The sequence below is a fragment of the Tympanuchus pallidicinctus genome, unplaced genomic scaffold, assembly GCF_026119805.1.
Source record: "Tympanuchus pallidicinctus isolate F22 unplaced genomic scaffold, pur_lepc_1.0 scaffold23, whole genome shotgun sequence".
Lineage (NCBI taxonomy): Eukaryota > Metazoa > Chordata > Aves > Galliformes > Phasianidae > Tympanuchus > Tympanuchus pallidicinctus.
The window spans coordinates 8,222,871-8,245,354 of NW_026294740.1; the positions used below are offsets into that span (position 1 = coordinate 8,222,871).

Genomic DNA, 22,484 nt, shown 5'->3' on the forward strand with positions numbered 1-22,484 from the left:
TGAAAGGAATGTGAGCTGCGCAGCTGCTGCAGTTCAAGCAAGCTCTAACAGCACCAGCCATTGCTTTGGGTCAAAAGATCATACCAGTTCAGCCTGCTTCCTGATTTGCACTCCATCCCAGCTGCCTTCCTCTCCCTTTAGTGCCTGCCTGCAGGAACGGCTAGCTCTCTGGAAGAAATCCAAACACAGGCAGGAGAGGTTACAAGTACTGTGGGGAATGACAACACAAGGCAGTTCACTATTTAGTCTAGAAGCATTCAAACAGGGTCAGCATCTACTAAAAACAAATGCTTACATACATAAATACTATGCAGAAGACAGATTTCTTAGTTGGGACATTCAGGAGCTCAGGCATGCTGGAGGTTGCTGGAATCTACATCTCTGGGAAGTTGCAGCTGTTACCTCTGAATCAGACAGACTTTGCTGCCAGCAGCTAGTGACTGACAAGTCATCCCCTTCCAGAAAGGGCTGCTGCAGCATCCATGAAGGAAGGAACCAAACTGCCCCCCTCCCCCCAACCCACATCCAGATGGAATTCTAGCTCTTTCCTGCTCCCCAGATCTAAGTGTCCCATATCAGACAGCCAAGGCAAAACCACTACCACAGGCTAGTCAATCCTTTTACAGGACAATTAACTCAGGCCAGTTGCAATGACTCCCTGACAATGTTGGTCTTTGTATAAGTCAACAGTAAATACAGACTGAGATGTTTTGTAAGGGTGGAGGGCAAGAGAGGGCTGAGAGGACAGTGATGATAGGGAAGCAAGTCCTGTCTAAAAGCAGTAATGCTCTTGGAAATGTAGAGCTGATGGGCAAGGAAGGAGGCAGATACTGCAAATAAAAATCATTGACTGAAGTCTGAAAAATACTCAGGGAAGCATAGCCATACAACAGATCCATGGAGCTGTCTCCCCACCTTACAACCTTCATTCTACAAAAAGAGAAAGTTTCGCAGCATTTATCCAGCTAAGGATCTCAGTCCACAGAGTTTGGGCATCCCAGAAGAGTTTCTGCAGAGCCAAATCTGGACATGACACAAACACCTCACCCAGAGCATCCACACACCCAGCCCTGCAATGACAGCTCTGGGTTACCTCAGCGCTTTTCAGCCCCACGAATCTCATACAAGCACTCTATTGTTGTAGCCTTCCAGGGCCCGTGTAGCAGCCACGGAAGAAACCTAAACAAAAAGTCATCAGCCCCTGAAATCCTGTCATACAAACAAGACTCTTCCCACCCACTGCCACAGGGACTGAAAGGAGAGGGACTGAACCCCCCTGCCCACCCCTGCCTGGTGGTCTTTTTGTTCCGTGACCTTCCCCTGCACAAACACAACCCCACAACAATCAGACAGGCAACATAATGCAGCAGTGCCGGCTTTCCCAGCCCTTCAAGGCGAGCTGAGGAGGGAAAGGAGGGAGAGCTGGGGAAAGCCGAAAGGACATGGGATGAAGAACACCTGGGCAATGAAATAACAAGCAGTGTTACAATTCCTACTTCACAGTTCGGTAAGAACACCTTTAATGAAAGAAATAAAAGAGATGCTATCTCAAAGAGCTTAAAATGACAGAGGAATACAAGCCAGTGGGATTTTCATATAATAATAATAATAATAATAATAATAATAATTCAACATTTCTAAACTCTGTGTATAACTTTCAACATTACCCCCAAGAAGCCCTAAAAATTGAGCCCTTTGTTGCAAACTCTGCTGGTTTTACTCATTTGTCTTTGAGATTTAAATTTACAGACTTATTAGACGTAAGGTGCCTTCAGGCCCCACAGTGTCCTTGCAAGGAAACAGATTCAGTTTGCTTAATGGTAGGACATACATCTCCTTTGGGAAAGGACAAGAGATTCCGAGGCCTTGTTAGGGGCAGATCAGAAAACCAACAGAGCAAGAGGAAAGCTCCTATCTTCTGAAATGTCAGCGGATTCTCCCCAGCATTTTGTGCATGTAAAGGAAAAGGCAGACTCCACAGGAAAGCAAACCAAAGAAAGCAAAAAGAAATATAATCTCTCAAGGCCTGGATTCAGTGAGCTTAGTGGGGCCTTCAGCTGTGCTTCAGGGCATTGGAAATACAGGCAAAGTACTTTTAGAAGTGCAGGAGCCTGTGCTTTCTGAGATCCTGGCAGCCAAACTGGTAACAGAAAGCAAGCAAAGCTGCAGGAAAGCACTTGTGTGATTCACAGACACATTGCCCCCTAGGGAGCACGTTACAGTAAGAAATGACATCTCAACTACTGCCCCTGCCCCACAGTGCTGTTATCATTACCCACATCCTTGATCAAAGCACTGCAATTGCACAGTAGAAAACCACCCAATGATGCAGGTATGACAACACTTCCATGGGGTGATGCAGCTGAAGTAAAGAGAGTCTTGTAGAGCCACACAGCTGCTGGGTGCACGAGGCCACATCTCAGCAGCTGGCTGCAGTGAGGGAGTGGAGCTGCAACCAGTTCTTGCCTGTGACCTGACATGAACTGGAGTAACTGGAAGAGCAGCAGCAATGAGCCTGCACACAACTGGCAAACTGCCCTCTGCAAGGAGACCGCCCCTCGTCAATCCAGTCCAGCCTTAATCCCCTGTGGAAGCGCCCCATCAGCACCGTTCTAAGAGGCAATCTTTCAAGCCAGATGCTAACAATTAACGATAGCAAAGATGAGGAATGAGAGGATAGATGGAAAATGAATACAACCAGGTTCTGCTCATCACAGTGAAAGTCTTGGAGGAGCTGGACAGGAGACATACAGGTAAGACTTTTCATGTTGTTTAGCCCCACAGTAACCACTACATATAGACATGCACTGGACAGTAACTACACTGCACCTGCAGCAACAGATGTGAGGCAGTGACAGTCTCACTATTTCTTCTCATTTGAAAGCAAGTACCATGGCCCAGCTGTAAAGCTGCTCTGGGATCTGCATTACTTCTGTTCCACACAGGATAAACACAAACCTGCCACTGGTACGAGATGTGAACTGTGAGTCTGAGTATTTCCCCATCAGAGAGGGAAGAAGTGTGCTTTTCATTCAGCTCTTCCTATGTACAGATATTTCAGCAGAAGCCATCTTCAAAAATAGGGTTACTCAGGCAATAGCAGAACTTCAGCACAGTTACCACGCAAACTACCACAGCTACCAACCCATAGCAGACTGCAAATCCCTGCTGCCTCCACCCAAAGCTTGGTGCTTCACTAATTAAAATAACCATAGAAACCATGGGGAAAAAGGAATATCCAGACTTGAATGATCTTTCCCCTTGCCACAACTCTGCAGTGCAGATCACAACATTCTCTGCATATTTGCTGCTTCCAACCCTCATCCCAGGTTGGCAATAAGAGATGAAGAGCTGAAGTGTTTGTGTCTCAGAGCTCAGGGAAAAGCGAGAAGCAGCAATGATTTCAGAGTGCACCTCTCAACATTACACCACGTTATTCACGTGCTTGAAAACTGAAATTTATCATATAAACACTTTCCCAATGTTGGCATATGCTGTGTTTGCTTTAATAAAATCCTCAAAAGAAAACAAATATTTCCACACCTTCACGCCTAAAGAAACACTAAAAAAAATAAAATAAAAATCAGGAAAAGTCCTTACCCTTCTGAAATTAGTAATGAAATCAGCATGGGGCCCAAAGGAAGCAAAGGGGTGGCCCTTCAGAAGGGCCATGATTTTGTCTGGTGTTTAAAACCCCACAGTGGCAGATCCATAAAGACCAACAGAATCCTTTCAGTCACGTACATCCCACCATGGAAGCATAAAACTTGTCTTTTCCTGAAGAACAGTTTATGAACACACGAACACATCTCCAAGGACTTATTCCTATGGACACCGTGAATCTGAACTGCGATGCTCTGTTTTCAAATATTGGGTTTCACATTTTCACAGCTTCTTTGGAATGACATTTGATACACAAACGGTGTAAGTGATACTCACAGATACAACAACCACTCCTCTAGAACCATATGGCCTCTCTATCAGCATTGCTTTCGTAGCAAATATAGCCTGAGCCACTGAATTCAAACAAGAGATATTTAGGCGACTTAAAAATTCAAGCATGCCATTGCCATGCAACATTAAATGCATTCATTTCTACGAGCATCAAATTCTACCTATTAATGGATCAGCCATCCTTTGCAGCTCCCAATTTACATACCCAGCCTGCAAGCTGCTGAAGGGCCACCGGGTGTGAAATACATTAATACATTAAATCAGAAAAGAAGAAACTAAGCTCACCATAATTCAACTTAATGGTCATATTTTCTTTATATGAAGCACCACCAAGTCCATGACTTACAAACACACAGCCCATGAAGGCACCCCAGATACAATGGGAGACTGAACACCCCAGAGATTGTAAATGCAATACATGCAGTGCTCACAACTGAAATGCATTCAAGTTCCATGCATCCTACATCCACCAGGTCACTAAAGCTTATGCTACTGCATACTAAAGAAGACAGTTTACCTGGACATATTTTGCAACCCTAGACAAACTCTCAGCTCTTTTGCCAAACCAGACATTATCATCCTTAACGTAACAGCTCTTTTAATCTTGCAACAGCTGAAGTAGTGCTGGTACACCTATTCTTTGTCATGGTACAGAGCAGTGATCTGATATCACACCTACAGCTCACTTCTTTTTTTTGTGCACAGCTATATGGAAACAGATGAAAGAGCAGCACATGCACCTTCTATCATCCTACATAGGTGAATGAGCCTCTCCAGTGTCCAACCCAAGGCAATTACAGCTACAGCAAAAAGGAAGATTTCTATTTCAGGTCTGTTGAAATTAAAGTCAGCAGAGGGATGGACATGGGATAAACGTCACGTAAAAACATTCTCCTTTTTCTTAACTGGGCACCATGCAGTTATGCAGCACCTGGGGGAGTGAGGGGCAATCACAAGTCCAGCCTCTTGTTAGGTCTGTAGCAGCCTGTCCTCCACTGTAACAGGATACGATCAGTGATCTTATTCTCTGCTCCAACTTGTGAAACTAATTGAACTGACACTGGAGAATGAGCTTTGAAGTGCTTGAAGGAGCCCCGCTGCAGTGCTGAATAAGGACAATTCCCAACAGCCCACAGCCACTGCTACGATACAAGCAAAAACAAAAGCAAAATAAAAAAAATGTGCAATGCAGAATAATCAAGCCCTTGTAACTAAAATGTTCAGAAAAAGGAAACTGAATATGGAAGGTTAATGCAGAGTTTCATCAGGAGTCTTTCCCAAAAGTGACAGAACTGCAGCCAGCAATCAGGTGCTCTTTGGTCCAGCACCCAGGCTGCTGGTTGAGACCCACATCTTGTTCACTCAGGCAATCTCACAGGCATCAGCTACAGAAAATCTGCAGAAAGGAAGGGCAGAATTAGGTGAGCAGTGGGAAGAAGCAAACACCACTCATTCATTCATAGGCCTTCCTACTTGTTGCCTGCCTCAGACATCACAGCAATAAGCACCTGTTTCAGAAAACAGCAAAAAAACTCCACATGTAATCCAATCAAGACACACAGTAAAGTCATAGAGGTTGATCAGATCTGAGACATTAGGTCTCTTTCTGTTACTTCTGAGATATCTGGTGTGCAACACCACTGAGATGAAGATCAGGCTGAAACACCCACTTGATTTAGTGAGCCCCAAGATCCCAATGTTTTCTCCTTCCTATGGGTATGGAGTTTTACAGCAATCAGCCAAGAAGCCTGTCAGGAGAAAACTACATTTAATACTCTGGGTTTGAAACAGAACATTTCTGAGTAAAAATAGCTCCCTTTTTCACTGTCTGCCAGATCTGGGAGGGAGGTGAAAATCTACAGGGACTTGATTTGATGTGTGAAAAAGCAGTATTCTATAGCACTGAGTATGCACACACTTCTTTTAGGTCAAATAATAGCTCTGCAATAACACTCAGCTTGGAGGAGAAAACCAAAGCTTGGGATAGATGCATGCTATCTGGCACTGAGTGCCATGACAATCCAAATGCATCCATCAGAAAAAAGAAGGGAAAGCTTGTAAATATTTTTTAAAATCTCATCACCTCCCAGTTTTTTCTTTGAGATGCATTCTTTCAAATTCCATGTATCTGCTCTGGGATTGGCAATCATGACAATTATCTTACCAAAACATGAGAAAAAGATGTCAGTATGAGATCTAGACACAGAACTGGCCAGCACACAACTCCTTCCCCCAGGAAGGGAGAAACCACCTTCACCCAGGTAGATGCAGACAGACCCCCTCATCCACATCTGTGTAGGGGTGCAGCAGAGAGATGCTGTACTTCACACACCATACCACATGCTTGGTCATTAAATACAGGTTTGTAAGCCTATAAAGTCACTGTTGCTTGCAAGTGCAGAGTAATTTTTTGCATGAACTAGCTTGTTTTGTGGTAGGCCCAAAATTTAATTAGTTTTCTCAGTTTTATTACTCCACATGGTCAAATAACAGCCTGGAGCTACCAGTCAGCTGGAACTGCAAAAGGTCCAGAAAATTCTTACTGTGCTTTTCAGGACTGTTTACTATAGCCATAAATCAGCAGCTAGCAAATGACTTTTTGCTCCAGCTCTTCTTGGCCACCAGCACCAATCCTAAATGATCCCATAAATCAATGCAGCAAGGGCAACTCTCAGCTCTGGGGCCACAGAGGGAATAAGGCTGGAAGACCTGTTTCAAACACACTGCTATCCTTTGAGAGATAATCCAGTTATCATCACCTTGGGAGAAGCCACCCCGTGCTGTGGAAGGCAGTTACTGCAGCAGAAGGCTCCAGTCAGGTGAAGAACACACAAACCAGCCAGCACAGCACAGCCTTTGGGCAGGTTGACTGAACAGCATTGCAGTAGTCACCCTGAAGGTGGGATGTCCAACAATTCCTTCAGAGGCCTGGGACCCTTCTCACACTTGTTTCCAAGTGCTCCACTAGACCAATTCAGAGCACACAGGGTGAAGTTTTCCAGTAGTTTTTGTCAAACTTCCCATTTTCCACTTCAGAGCACATTGATCCTCTCTCTATCAAGCAGTAAGCATGGAGGAAATGGCTCACTGGCTGCAGGCTGCCATCAGCAAGCAGTTCCACCACAATTATACATCACAAACAAGCACGTTACACAAAACAAGGCCTTCATCATCACTGGTGCCTAATTGTGAAGGATCACAGAAGGTTCTTCCTTGGAGAACAGCTCCTTGAAGAAGTGTGTGAGGTGTGATGGCAGTCACAAACAGCTTTGCTTCCAACCACCTCGCTTATTTTTCCCTCGTGCAACTCAGGGAACTCCAGGGTATGCACTGCTTACAGAGGATGTCAAGTATCAAAGAACACGAAGAGCAGCTCCTAGGGGGAAGATTGATCTTGCTTGTTTAACATCAGTTTCATACACCATTACTCTTCTCACCAGCAACACAGGGTCACTGCAGACAGCTGTTCCTAAGCAACAGGAACATATACTAAGAATACATACATCCTCTGCATCTTGCCAGTGCTGGGAATTTAATATTTAGAGCTGAACGAACTCAAGGTCCATATGAGATTTCTGTGCATTCTATTCGTAATTGCACAGCACTGAGAACAACCTACTGGCTCTGTTAATTAGTACCTGCTAAACAAGGTCACGTCCAGAGATCTACAACTCTTCACTGGTTTGTGTTTTTCAAACACGGAAGACAAGTTGCTTTCGGGAAGTTCTGTGTTGATCCCGGAGCAGCTGATGAAACAGCAGCAGCAGCCTTTGCATAAGACAGCCCAAGGCAAAATGTCACTCTCAAGGCAGCTCTACTCTGACAGAACACGCCATAAGTAAATAAATAAGATCAAATCCACTCAAATACACACACACACAAACACTTTACTGACTCAGAATTGCCAGGTAGGTGCTGGAAGGATGCAGCATGCAGGACACACATGTAGGAGACAAGGGTATCCAAAGGAGCTTCAGGGAGCTGAGCAGCCACATTCCAGGGAGAGCTTTGGAAGAGCTCAGCCCATCACTGGACTTTAGCTATTTGGTTTCAAGGTGTGTTGGCACCAAGATGATTTCAGGCCAAAACATTGTAGGATACCTAATAAGGTGGCAGAGAGAGATCACAGCTTCCTTGGCTGCTGCCAAACTCAAACATGCCCAATGCTGCATTTAATTTGCAAGTGTGCCCAGGTACATTTGTGTTCACTGCAAATAAATGAAGGTAACAAGAATGTCATACTTCCTACTACACGCTTTCCAGGTCTGGTAGAGAGTAAGTTTAAAAGGCCTGTAAATGCCAAGGCATAAATGCTGATGGCTTGGAAAAGCACCTCCAAACTGTTTCAACTTGCTAGGCAGCTGGGTTTGTTCCTCAGGAGACAGGATGATCTCTTCCTCCTCTCTCCCTTCCATCATAACAGAGCACATAGCTAGAGCACAGTGCACCAGCTGATTTGCAGAAAGGCATCAATCCAGTCTGTGTTTACAGTTTTTTTACCCTCCTTTCTTTTTAAACACGAAGGCTTAAATGTTCTGTTTGCTTCAGTGATTTTCTGTGTGCAACACAGGATTGGAGAACAATGCATTAGCAAAGATCTATGTGCCTAAAACCCATCCAGCACATTCAGCTGGAATGGCAAAACGCAGCTACTGCAGCCTCTCACTGCAGCTGGGATCAGGGATACAACAGCCCGAATGCAGCTTGCTGTGCCCCTCAGATGCTACTCTCCAACACACAGGTATTCAGGAAGCTCAGACAGCAAAGGTACACGAATGTGTAATGAGTAGGAAGCCTCCAAGGCTTTTACAAATCTAGAGACATCAAGCTGCCAGTAACTCACGAGCTGCGTAAGACTGACTCAGCCTCCATGTGCTTTTCAGTGTGTTTCTTAAGACTCCTTAAAACATTTCAGGAGGTGCCTCATTCTACCAGCACAAGCCTCACTGTGCTGCATTTCTTGCACTGCTGATGTCTGCTCACACTGATGGCTTTTACTTCCAGCTTCATGCTCAAGGCTATCAAGCAAAGCCAGCTGTCAGCATACAGGCTGGTGGGGACTGCAGAGAGGAGTATCCCAGCAGCCAGGGAAAGGGGAGGTGGTGTGGCTGATCACAAACCATTCATGCTGCAGGGATTACTACCAAGCTCAGGGCCTGGCTGGTGTTCACTGTGCAGTGGTATTGGAACACGAAGCAGGAACTTGGGGAAATTTTGCTGCTCACCCTGCAAGAAGTGGGAAGATTAATGATCTCTAGGTAGCTTTCTCATGCTGAGCAATCACTCCAGGCTATCATGGCTAAAAGCCAGATCTTGGCATAAGCCCCAAAGTGTTGGGAGATTGCCATCCATCGTAACAACACTGGGGACAGAAACAGGCTGATCTAGATAGGGTAAAATACAAAGCATTACTCAGCAGAAGTATTCACTGCTCAGTGCCTCAGTTTCCCTCCTTGACTGAAGGGAAGGTAAGTTCCCATCTCCCCTTTCCTGGGGACTGCTGCATTCAAAACAGCAGAAGGCAGCAAGGGGCAGACAATCCAGACAGCATCAGCAAACCAATCTCCTTCAGCAAAACCAGATCCTCTGTTACCAGCCCATTCTACCCTTCAAGTCTGTCCATAAGGCAATGAATTTGAAGGGAATCTTTTTTTTTTCCTAACCCCATAACCCAAAATGAAGGAGTCAAAGGGTTAATGCTGCATGACAAAGGTCAGCGCAGTTTGGGGAGGGAGGAGAAAGGCAAGCATTGTGGTCACAGACAGCAGCTCCCTGCACCCTAAATGCCACTTGAGAAATGTAAAGTGATGGCATTGCTCAGAAAAAAAAGGCCTGAGAGCCCCTGCCTAAATCCCAGGGCTTTATCATTCATAAAAGCCCAGCCCCTTGAGCCATTAATCGTGTGCTCCATGGCTGGCCCCTCAAAGAGCAGCAGATGACACATGCCCAGCTGCCATTGCAGCCCCTCCTCAAGGTAGCAGGGCAGAGGCAGGTGCACCCCAGCGCCCTCTGCTCGAGACTAATCTATTCTCCCTCCTTGTCCTCTGCCTTTCATCTCCTCCAGCAGCCCACGCTGACAACTGTAAATGAGATTAGACTTCAAGGCGTGGGGCAGATGCAGAACCCCCTCTGTGCATTGCCAAGAGACCCTTGTAAAGTGTCTTTCCCCTTTACAATGCACAGCTCGGTGGAGGGGGGAAAAGGGAGAAAGCTTCTAGTCACATTCATAGACATGTCCAATAAGGAGACAAGGCAGACCCTGGTGCTAATCTGTTGTCATACTGAACAGTCTTTCCATCAGCACCTCTGATTCTCCCATCCATATTAGAGTCAAAGTTTATTACTTTGTCTCATTTCCTATTTCTAGTTCCTGTAACCTCCTCTTTGCAGCACCATGCTGCTCAGATGCAGACAATGATGGGCTCAAATCTAAAGAGAGAGCAGAAGTCCAAAATCCAGGTAACGACTTGAAGGTAGCACATGACTCCCACCCACGCTGCTGCTCACACAGACATCGTTTCCTATTCTCCATCTTGCAGTTTCTCCTCTGCCTGCTCCCAGTGAGCCACACCAACCAGCAAAGCAACAGAAAGTGGTAAAATCACCAGGCACAAACCTACAGGGAGCTTCCAGCCTCAGCCACAGCCCTCAGCCTGCAACAGCAGCCAGGGAAACTCCTCAAAGGGAAGTGGGATGTTTAGTTCAACAGCGTCCCAGTAAACAAGCTGGAATTTCTTTCATAGCATGGGAAATAGTTCAGCTGTGTTAAAGTCTATCCTGAGAAAAGGAGCATGGTTAAAATAAAAGATCATCAAGTTCAACATAATTCCCTTTCTTAGTTACCACCAACCACGATCACAGCTGGCCTGGTTTTATGGATTGCTTTTTGCAATTTCAGTCACGCAGGAACCAGCCCTGGATTTAAGGAGGCTGCAAAGGCAGCGTATTTTCAAGAACATTTTAATGCTTCAGAGGCTGTCACAGAGCAGGTTCAGCTGCACCCACTGCTGGTAGTGTCAGCAACTGAACCTTTCCTGACAAGCACACGCCTGGTCCAGAATCATGCAGTCTCAATTCTGAGCTCAACTTTTCCATTAGCTGCCCACACAGACTGGGTAACTTGGCATCTCTCTGCATTCCCCATAAACTCTGTTCATCTGTTGCCATCACACTCACGTGCAAGTCTCAGGACACAATCCAGGATTCCTAAAGCAGCTGCAACAAAAACACAGCCTGGATTGACAAGCAATAGAATCAAGGTGCTGTGCCAGAGAGGAGGGTCTTTTGGGAGAGCTGCGTGTGGGGCTATTTAAAACAAGTTTGTTGTCATGACTACACGCCAAGGTACGGGTGAGAAGAAGTGAGAACTCCAAGATGAGGGCTGATAATATAAATTCACCCTTGAAGTCACAGCAACCATGGGGATGAGACAGAGAAGACAAGAGCTCTTGGCATCTAAAGCAGCTAAAAGCCACCTCTGGAAGGCAATTTGGTCCTAATAAGGAACACCATCATCTCAGATAGTCCCTTTTACCCAGTATGGCCAAAGGCTGCATAATACCGATTAGCTACAGTCTTCTCTAAAGCAGGGACACCGGGGACACAGAGTCAAAGCAGGGCACCCGAGGCCTTAGAAAGGACATAGCAAAGCAGGAGCAATCACCCAGCTTGGATTCAAATAGGACATGCATGCAAGGGAATTAACGAGGGACCTTAGTAGCACACAGAAGTATGAAACTGCCAGGACCAGCTACTGGGATTGTCACACTTTTGAGATTATCTGAAGATGAGCAAAAGAGAACGTTTTTGGCCACTGAAGAATGCAATACAAGTGGCCGTGGAGAACAGAGAAAGGCAATGCCTTGCTCTGCTCAGAGCCTGGATTCCACACAGACTGTGGTGTGCTCAGTGACAGTGCAGGCTCTGCAGAAGGCAGCAGATGCAGAGTTAATGCCTGTGTGGGGGTGGAGGGTGTTTATGAGCACAATAAATAAATGTATGAAACCCTATAAAAGTTCCCATATAAAAGTGAGTTAGAGCTGCTCGAGGGCCATGGCCTCATAATAAAAAATGCATCTCTTCAGCATGGCATGAAGCAGCAGCTGTACTGTAACCTTCCGGCTGCAGCACTGGAAAGCTGCCTGCCTGCCAGCTCTCAAACTCCTGGGTGAAGTCTTGACCCCCCACCCCCCCACCCCCCCCCAAAGGCTCTGAATTCTGTTCTGGGGAGCGCTTCTTTGAACATCAAAGCCCAGGAAGCAGAGCTGGACCTGACGGTTTGCTAAATCTTAGTTTTTACTTCTTAAAAAGATGCAACCTGGCAGGAGATTGTGGCTTCAGTCACTGACAGCTCCCAGTGCGACAGAACAGAACTGGATCAAAACAAATAGAAAAATTCTTCCAGAAGTCAGTGTCTTTTGCTTCCCCTTCAAAACAAATAGGGAAAAGCACGGCTTTAAGGCTGAGCAGCAATATTCACCCAAAAGTTCTGAGTTTTTAATTGAAGATGATGAGAGGGGAGGGTCAAAACCACCACCAGAATCCTTTACGTTTTATATGCCTAAACAGAAAACTACTTTTTTGTCAGTAAGCCTGAAGAAAAGTTTTGCAAACTTCATCCCCCCCCCCCCCCTAAAAAAAAAAATAAAAAGCTGTAATAGTAATTTCATTCTCACTACTGTCAAGAGCAAGAACAGGGGATTGCTGACCTCTCCTTTGCACCGTTTACCATCACACGAAATCACCCTGGAAACAAGAGACTTGCAGACTCCCAGCCTGAGCATTCCCAACTGCTCCAGCACTTTGCCCAGGGTCTTCTCTTGTTCTGCTGGGAGGTGCTGAATGCAGAAGCCCACATGCCCCACCTGAACAGGTGACTTAAACTTTGGTCCCAGCCCACAAGTCACACTTGCACAGGGCACATAAATCTTTGGCCATTCCTTTCCACCCTAAACACATTTAAGGCCAGGCTACATCTCCCAGCAGAGCCGCAACAAGACTGTCCTCATGTTTCACACAGATGCCAGTTAGAGCTAAACAAAACATTCTCCTCTCCTACCATCACAGAGCTGCTGAGATAGCAACCTTGTTCCACGACAAACAGCATCCTGTAATTCACTGCAGGGCTAATTGCATTGCAGAGCTGATATTGCTCTCCAGGAAGACGTCAGCTCCTCGGCTTTGCCCATGGGCAACAAGGACCTTATTGATGCATTCAGGACTCACAACCAGCAGTCACAGGTTGCATTCTCTTTGGTAACAAAGCCTTACAGACAAGGCTTAGAATTCCACTGCAGTCCTAATTGAAACATAGCTAATTATCAGAGTTCTGTCTTTGCAACCCCAAAAAAAAAAAAAAAGACATCTACTATTCAGACAAGTCCAGGGGGAAATTACCCATTCCTTCCTTTGAGCCTGAGGTAGCTACCAGCCAAGATCCCCATCCCACAAGGACTCAATGACTTCAAAGGATGCTTGTAGAATCAGACTCCAAATTAGGTCCAACTCTAGAGACAGGAGAGAATTCCAAGTGGCTGCAGCAAACATTCAGCTCAGATCACAAACAGCTTGTCTCGAACCCACGTTTGGAGTAGCAGCATTTCCTACGAGCCCCGGCAAATTCAAATACACCACACAACTTAGGTGTGAACAACAATTATAGCAACCTAATTCCTCACTGCCAGTTGCTTGAATGAGCAACATCAAATGTGCTGCAGTCCAGATGCATGGATTAGCAGCTGGTCACAGCTAAGCAGATACAAACACGCACTCACCAGAACTAGTTTCTGGCTGGATGATAACAAGACCCCCAAGGAACCAAGAGCATTCTTTTGCAGAGACTGCACAGCAGCCTTCAGCTCTGTAGTTCAGCCATACAGAAGCAAGATTGCTGCCTTGTAATGCGGGGACAAAAACCCATCAGAATTTTAGCAATGCCAGGACAATGCCAGCATCACAGTAAGTTCACTTACAGAAGACCACAGAAGTTTATGACACCCAGAGTGTGCTGCAGTTTAGAAGCGAGTCAACCCTAGAAAAATCCTTCAGTTTATAGATGCTTCACATTTCAGCCTGGCAGATGGAAGGAACACCAGATGGCACGGCGTGGCATATACATGGCACGGCGTGGCATATACATGGCACGTGGCATATGTCAGTTAAAGCAGCTAAAAGCATAATTTACAAACTGGAATCTGCAGCCCAAATTCTCAGCAGCTCTAACTCAGAGCTCTGCAGAGCTGCGTGCATTTCACCTGGCTGCAGATTGGAGCCCCAGTACTTATCTGATACGACCACAGCCTTTGGTAGAAAAGCAGATATTTTGCTTATCCTGTAGAAGTTAAAAGTAGCAGGTCCTCCACTGGAACAAATAGATGTAATCCTGCACGAGTCAATTTAGAAACTAGGGAACCTTTTTAAATAATAAAGCGTTGATTTTACAGCACTGGTCCCTGTTTGCCAGTCTCAAAGAGAGGAGATCCTTTCACGCAGTGAGCAAAGTGAGTGCAATGCTCAGAGCACCTGCTGCAGCAGCTCTGCTCAGAGCTGTGCTGGGAGGGTGGTCAGGCTGGGCCCACTTCTGTAGCTGGCAGCTCTGATGAGGAACAGAGAGGAAGGCCCAAAGCAGTAATGATGATAATGACTTGCATGCTGGGAACTGGGAACACGGAGCTCCTAGACGGTATGTTAAAAGCACACAAAATCTAGTACAGAGGAAATTAAGTGAGGGTTACACTCTTTGCTCACAAGACAGAGACAATACATCAGTTGTTCACATACCTGATCAAACAGAGCTTTCCAGTGCTGAGAGGCAAAGCATAAAGGGAGGAAAAAGAACAAAAAGGTATAAGAGCAACGACATTAATATGCAGTAAACTGTAGAAATACATTCTCCAGAGAAATAACCTAATGATTTAGTGCCATTTCCAATATCCTTCTTCATCCCAGAACCACCTACCCTTCCGGGGGGGAGGAGGCAGGGGAATCTACCAACCACAGGGAGTAGAGTTTTCATTTACAAATCCAAATTAAGAAGAACTCAGAACATTCATGTGTTAATTCTGTTTTCTTCTGCTTTGTCTACTTGCAAGCAAGTAAGGAATAAAAGGCTTTTTATCCACCAGGATCAAGACAGCTTGGTGTATGCTGAGGGGAGGGAGGAGTCGGCAATGCTTTTACAGATCCCTGTGGCCCAGCCCTGACCCACAGACTGCCCTGTCTGGTTCTGAGCCTTGTCCTCTGCCTGCTGCTAACTCTGGCAAGGATTTGCTGCAAGGCCTTTGACAACCCATCAGGTCTCAGAATCACATCTGTGCACATCTAAGGTAATACTTCTAGTACAAGGTGGAAGGGCAGAAGGATGGAGAGAATCTATTACACAGATTTATCCCCATAGCTTCTGGACCAGATCTGTCTTAAAGGCTGTGCGTAGCAAGAAGATCCATTTCAATGCAGATTACTATGTGAACACTCCACAAGTTCTTCTCTTCACTAGGGAACAGAAAGAACAAGCCGATGACTGGCTCCACTTTATGCACTGTACAAAGACCAGTGCCACACCACCTCCTACCCCATCACTGCTGCCTCACAGTGCCTGGAATATAGGAAATTCCTAGTGAAGTGCTTAACTCTTATCTCCTGGATTTTCATTCTATGACTCTATGATTTGGGGTCAGAAGAGAAAACATTCCATGGAGCAAGTGACCCGGGTAACTGCTGGTTTGTATTCCCTACAAACCTGCATGTTCTCAGTTCTCCTTGCCTGAAGTGCTGTTCAGCACAACACTTTGTTGCTGCCTCGCTCAGCTTCCCAGAAAACCAAAATGAGAAAATTAACAAACATGAGACTCACATAAGCAAATCTCCTCACTAGGATACATGCAACACAAAGCTCTGGTGAGAGTGGTATCCAGTTCTCTTAAGAATATTTTCTTTCCCTTGGTAGGCTGATCTAAAGCAGAACTGGCTGGAAAGACAGTGGGGTATCAGGACACTGAATTCCATTTAATCAGTTCAGCTGTTGGCTCCCACCTTCCCCATATCCCCACCCCTTTATAAACTCCCATTCATCATCATAAATCAGCCCAGCACTTTAAAGAGAACATTTTGGGACTGCTTGAATCCTGGCCTTGTGAAATGCTGCTCTGAGAGCTGTAATGACATCACAGCTGAGCTCTCACACGCTGTCAAGGCTGTAACAGCCAAACATCCACTGTGTAATATTTCTGTGGCTAACAACACACAAAGAGCCAACCTTGTGTCAGCAAGGCCAAGCAGAAGAGCTCACATCAAAGTCTCAAATGTAATAACAGAAAATCAGCCCCAAGTCAGGTCTCAGGGGAGCACACTCCCAGCACAGAGCAGTCTGAATTTTCAGGGATGATGCTCTGCAGCCTGCTTGTTTCAGCAGGAAATCCTTGGCTGTGGAGAAGGAGGGCATTTACACCGCTTCCTGCTCTTCTGACTTGCAGATGATACACGATACCTCAAGTTTCTGCCATATCATCTATTGCCAGGTCTCAGCAGCTTCCCACAAGCAATGCAACTGCAGGCTCTAGCTATGTTTCCTGCAGTCAACAAAATAAGGTACAAGAGTCAAATAACAATGCAGATCCCAAAGTAAGTAACACTGCGAGCTGGATCAGACCCAAGCAGTCCTACCTCAAGGTCAAGCAGCATGTCAGTAGCAGAACTAGGATGATAATCTAGATTTCACTGAGGAGAGCTCGCAGCCTACTGAGCCAGGACCCCAATCCTGCCAGGCTCTCAACCCCTCACTTCTCCTGGACACAAAAGCACAACAGTTCTCATAGAATAAAAGGTCACAAGAATCAGGATTTGGAAACATGTTCATTGAAAGCTTCTCGAAAGCCATCCTTCCCTATGAAAACGTCATATTCCCATGATCAGGCATGCTCCACTGCCAGCTGTCTGGCAGTTCTGTAGCAGAGGACAAACTGCAGTACGTTTCCTTCTGAACGTTCAGCACTAAGAAATACAGCCTGGGGAAAGCAGCTCCAGCAGGCAAGTGTACTTCCTCTGCTGCCCTCTGGGAGGAAAATTCAGCAACCAAATTCTAAGGGACTCGGAAGGGGCTGGGGGATCAGGAGTCAGCACTGCCCCTAACAGCTCCGTGCGGGTTCCACTAGCAACATCATAAAAGTAGAGGGAAAAGAAGATGTGCCATTGCCGGAAGCTTAAGTTACAAGCGCTGCTTTCACCCAATGCAAGGTCCTAGAGACAGCCCACCAGAAAGACATGCAGTATCACTGCTTCATCCTCCTGTAGGCAGGCACAGAGCCTGAGCTTATCTCTGCAGGCTGAGCAGACACTTGCCAGAGTTTGCTGGGAAGGAGAGCAGCAAACAGTCCTAGGATGCACCAGGAATGCAGGATCTGTTCACATACGTGTCCCCCCCTCTTCCCCCTCCCCCCCAGACAGGTGCAGAGCGAGCTCCTGCCTCTGGCAGATGCAGAACGACCAGCTCAGCTCTGCAGGCTCTGCTGCTCAGCCCGGCAGGAGCTGATTCAAAGCATGCAGGACTACTCGGTGTCCTTCTAGGCTGGGTGAGCAGAGACAGAATGGTACCAAATTAACCCATCCTCAGGTGCAATCGGAGCCCTGAGGGTGAAGGGAGGTTGTCGAATTGGGAGAAAAACTTCCTTCTCTGTTGCTGGGGAGCTGGAAGAGGAAAAGGGGAGTGCTCACATCAGTCACCTCCGAGACGCTGGGACTCTGAAAAAGCCCTCCGTGCCCAGGAAACCCCTCAAGCCAAGGCAGCAGCCCCTCTCCTGCCTCCAGAGACGCCTCCGCGTGCAGCCCCGCTCCCCCTGCCCGCAGCCCGGCAGCCGCAGCTCACTCGGGGCTGCGTCTCCCACCGGTGCGGCTCCGGGCGGGCAGGGGGTCCGGGCGGGCAAGACACCGCAGCCGGGGCTTTCCTGGCCGGACGGGGAGGAGGAGGACGGCTTTCCATGACGGGGACGATTGCCGGAGTCCGCATTCGCCGGCGGCAAGGGGAGAACGGGGCAGGGAGCGGCGGGGATGGAGCCGGCGTCTTTACCTCGTCCTAAAGGGTCACCGGCCCTATTCCTCCCCCCGGCCCGGACTTCATTTATAAATAGCTTGAGCCGATTAGCCGGGCCCGGAGGAAAGGGGTGAAGACATTGAGCAAAGGAAACTTACATCCTCTGCGGCCATAGGTAGGACATCCTCGGAGTCGAGCACCTCGATTTCTTCCGCTTCTGAGCCGGCAGCCACAGCAGGGGAAGAGCTGGCGTGAGGTTCCGGCAGCCTGTCTCCCATGCTTGGAAACGGTCCCCCTCCAGCCCCCGCCTCCCCCCTTCTCCTCGGATCCTTAAAGAAATTAAACCTAGCTGCCGCTTGGCAAACTTTCAAGCGCAGCCGAGCCTGCCTTCATGACTCCCGCAGCCGGGAGGGGAGGAAATCCTCCATCCAGGGAACATCCAATTAGAGCGGGCAGAACGGGCAGGCGGCATCCCGGCGGCCGGCTCCGGACGGGGCAGGTGGTGACCCCTCCCCGCGCCGACTTGGCCGGCTCCCCTCCTCCCGCCCCCGCGGCCGGGCGCCGTCCCCAGCCCCGGGCACGGCCCCGCGGAGCGACCGGGGGGAGCCGCGCGGCGCCGGGGACTTCGGGAGGCAGAGCCCGGGAGCGCGGCGGAGGACGCGGGCGGGGCGGCGGCGAGGAGGAGGAGGAGGAGAGGTACGGGAGCACCGCGGGGAGCCCCGCCGGTCCCGTTTCCAGATGCCGGCCGAGCGGCTCCGTGCGCCCTCGGTCTCGCTGAGCAAGTGCGGGCAGGCGGCGAGGCGTGCGGGGTTACGGCGGCTTTTTAAACCTAACTTCTGCTGCCCGGGGATGCTCGCGATTCGGGCTCGGTGCGGCTTTTTTAATCCTTCACCGTAATTATTTGTCCCTATACGTTAAGATGGGCGTCTTAATCATCTGGAGCCTGGATTAGGAACTTGAGGAATGCCCTGACGGAAGGCAGAAATACAGCAGTTTTAGCTTCTTCCAATCGAGCACGGGAATAGCAGGTTGGCGGGGGCAGGGCGGCAGGCCGGGCTGATGCTGCCGCTGCTTTGCGCCGTGCTGGCAGGCAGAGGAGCACGGGGCCGAGGGGAGAGGATCCAGAGCCTCAGGCCAACAGTGTGACACGGGAGTTCTAATAGCAGGTCACACAGACCTCAACCACAAGGACAGAACCAAGCAAGAATTCCTTCTTTTCTTTACAGATTTGTTTAGAAGGCAGCCAGCAACAAGAAAAGCTAAATAATAATGAGTGAACGCAGATAGAATACCTCTAGAGCTGCACTAGGATCTTCCATCCAGCAGCAGCACACAGCAGAGATTCCCTCTTCCATCCACAGCTGCCAAAAGCTCCATGCTGTGTATCACTTTTGATCTAGGTCAAATTAGTCCCACGCTGGGTGCTCAGCTGTGAGCCACGGCACCCAAACCACGCGGCAGGGAGGAGCACAACCCTGCTGAAGGCAAAGGCCCAGCTGGGCTGATGCTGCTGGGCAGCTGTCCAGAGCCCCTCCAATCTGCTCCTCCAAAATCTAAGGGCAGGCCACCAAACCCGGCACTTGAGAAGCACCAGCCCTTGTAAAACACCATCCCTGCCAAAATATTCCAGGCCATGAACATAAAGACAATCTCTTTTTGATTAAAAACTTAAACCTCATCAAAACTCCAAAACAGATGGATGGGAAAAAAATGCACTATGCCAGCAGAAAGAAGCAGCAGTCATTTAAAGATGTCTTTAGGGAGGAAGGAGGAGAGTTTTAGAAGTAAAGAGAATAAATGAGATGTATTTCAGGGGTAACAGGTTCCACGCAGCTGGGACTGCCGTGTCAAGAGCCCTCTATTCCAGGAGCTAGCAGGAAAACACTAACCATGAGATCTAACATAAACGCAGTAAACAGCAGGGAGAGCTGCAAAGCCTTACCTTAACACCAAATTCCCATTAAACTGGAAAACTGCTTTGAAATTATAAGTTCATTTTTCTTCTGTAAGGAATGTTTCATTCTAGTGCCAATGAATGCTTTGGGGTTTTTTTTTGTTTTGTTTTTTTTTTTTTTTTTTTTTTTTTTTTTTCTTCCCCAGGGAAATATCTCTGCACATTGCACATACGAGCCAGTGCTGTGCTATAATTGTCACAGAAAGGAAATTAACAGTATTCTAATGAGGAGTTTTGTTACAGACAAATGATCGTCTTCCAAGTCTGTGCGAGCCTCTTAATTTAGATTGTCATTTCTCCCCACTGCATACCCTGGTGATTCTACCTTGGAAAACAGTAATTGCTAGAGACACCAGGGAGCTGTGGGCCAACACAGAGCAGATGCAAACAACACAGAAGGGTTACAGAAGGAATTCAGAGAGACGAAGCTTGAGATAATAGACCCCAGTACATGATCACCTTCAGTTATATGGGCAATCCTTGATATGCCTCATACTGCAAACAGAACGTAGATACGGGTCCTTCCTGCATGGGAAGTGGCTAAAAAGGTCAACTAATGAATATGCAATGTGAAAGCTCTCAAAGGGACGAGCCAACATCTGTCAGCCAAGCCTCCCAAAACAAATCAAAACAGTTGGTTCATGGGTCCTTTTTCCACCCAAAGAAGCCCCAAAGGGCTTTTACAAAACTGCACAGCTCTCGCAGTCGAAACCAAATGGAGGAATCTATGCAGCTTGATGACTGCATCGGAGCTCAGACAGAGACTTAAACCTGGAAGGCTACTTCTGAAGCAAAATGCACTATTTAGGATCAGAAGCCAAAAGCACTGCACCCGAGCAAGAAGGTAGATAGCACTTATGGAGTTACAGCTGGATCGAGCCAGTCAGATTAACCCATTCAGACTCATGAAGATCTATAAGGACCACAGGCTGTATGAACTGTGCCCAAAAGGGAGCAGGACAGAGGGTGCTTTGAGTGAGGACATCAGCCTCACACTTTAGGGTTAATGTGAATCAGACCATATGACCTGACTTACAGCATCTGCCTCGTTCGTGAATGCCTTCCCTCCTGAAGAAACAGTGAGCAAAAACGAGCTCCAGTCCCTTCTTATCAGATCAGCCCCGCGATGTTTAAGATGTCTTTGCACCTTTTCATCTGTTACCTGATGGGATCACAACACACACAGATGGCTTCATTCCAAATTAAAACAACTGCTTGAAATGAGACCAATCAGTAACCCAGGGTTAATTTTCACCATAAAATCAAGCCATGCTTACAATTAATCCAGAACTGGCAAGCTTTCAGGCAGGAGGCCGAAGCTGAGGGGTGAAGGATGGTCTCCAAGGATGGTGAACCAAGATCGTTGTTCTCTCAGTGCCTTTGCACCAAGGCCAGCCGATTTATGTCGCAGGTTGAACAGGAAGTGGAGACGGAGTTTGTTTTAAGGGGAAAAAATAATTTGAAAACGTTGACAGGCTGTTGCAAACAAAGCGTGCCCAATGGCGCACACAGCTCTGCCTCCGGTCCCTCTTCACTTCTGCACGCAGCTCAGAATGTTCCCGAAGCTCTGCCAGTTGCAGGCAGGGTCCTGTGCAATGCCTGCACCTTCCGTGTGAGCCAGGCGCTGAGCGGGGCTGAGCTCAGCTCCGAGCCGTTCGCTGCTCGGCGCCGCCAGCGGCACCAACGCTCAGGGACTCACTTAAGATAACGGGATTTCTTACAGTTCCCTCAGGATGGCGCCTTAAAGACGTGCTTGTGAGCTTCCGTCCTGACACCACCAGCCTCCTTCCGGGAGGATTTCGGGAATCACAGCGTAAAACAGACGCGGCCGCTGCCGCTGTGGCACAGATCGCCTCAGCGCTTTTCCTCAGGAGCGGCTGAAATCCCGCCGCGCTCCGCACCCGCCCGCCGCTCCGCGAGGCTCGCTCAGCCCGCAGTGCCGGCACGGAGCGGCGCGGCTGCGCGGGCCCATGGCGCCCCCTGGCGGCCGCTCCGAACAAACGCCTCGAGGACGCAGCGCGAGGTTTTATAGGCGTCACTTTTCAGGGCGGAGGGGAAAAAAAAGGATCAAGGCCAACACAGTACACAGTTATTTTATTGAAATAGTTGAAAAGGCCAGCAATGGAAAAATAAGTTTGTCACGAGGGCGGAATTAATATTTACTCGATTGTTAGAAAAGCTGTGTCTACAGGTAACTCTAGCCAGGTACAGAATGCACTGTGAACCATGCAACTAAGAGACTACAGCAGATAGGCACTGTGTACTATTTCGGTTCTATCTGATGCACAGCTGTTGTCAGGTACAACTGACACCCGTGAGAAACTGAACAGCAGCACTTCTCGAGTTATTAACATTTATAATGTACAAATGTTCTCACCTGATTGATAAGGGATATAAAACACAGCGTAGTGGAAAATGAGTAACAGCTGCACACAGCATGTGAAGTTGGTCTGGCAGTCATTGAAGTTTACGTTTTTCCTTTTAAAAGAAATACTTGAGTGCTAAGCATGGCGCTGGTCATACAGCATACAAAACCGAAGGCCAGGGCTCGTT

General features: G+C 47.7%; 1 protein-coding gene across 6 annotated transcripts in view; it reads right to left on the reverse strand.

Annotated features, from left to right (window-relative positions):
- The window catches only part of RHBDL3 (rhomboid like 3), a 79,319-nt gene that overhangs the window by 29,819 nt on the left and 27,016 nt on the right, over positions 1-22,484 (reverse strand). Inside the window, exons 1-2 of one of the 6 annotated variants that reach the window (XM_052688394.1) lie at positions 18,136-18,448; positions 85-168 (exon numbers count right to left, since the gene is read on the reverse strand). The exons of 2 other annotated variants lie outside the window; for them this stretch is intronic. In XM_052688394.1, the coding sequence (XP_052544354.1) occupies positions 85-168; positions 18,136-18,255 (204 nt within the window). In that variant the 5' untranslated portion in view covers positions 18,256-18,448. Of the gene's footprint in view, positions 1-84; positions 169-14,733; positions 14,845-18,135; positions 18,449-22,484 lie in introns of those variants that run through there. 3 more of the 6 variants (XM_052688395.1, XM_052688397.1, XM_052688399.1) reach the window with 3 other exon arrangements.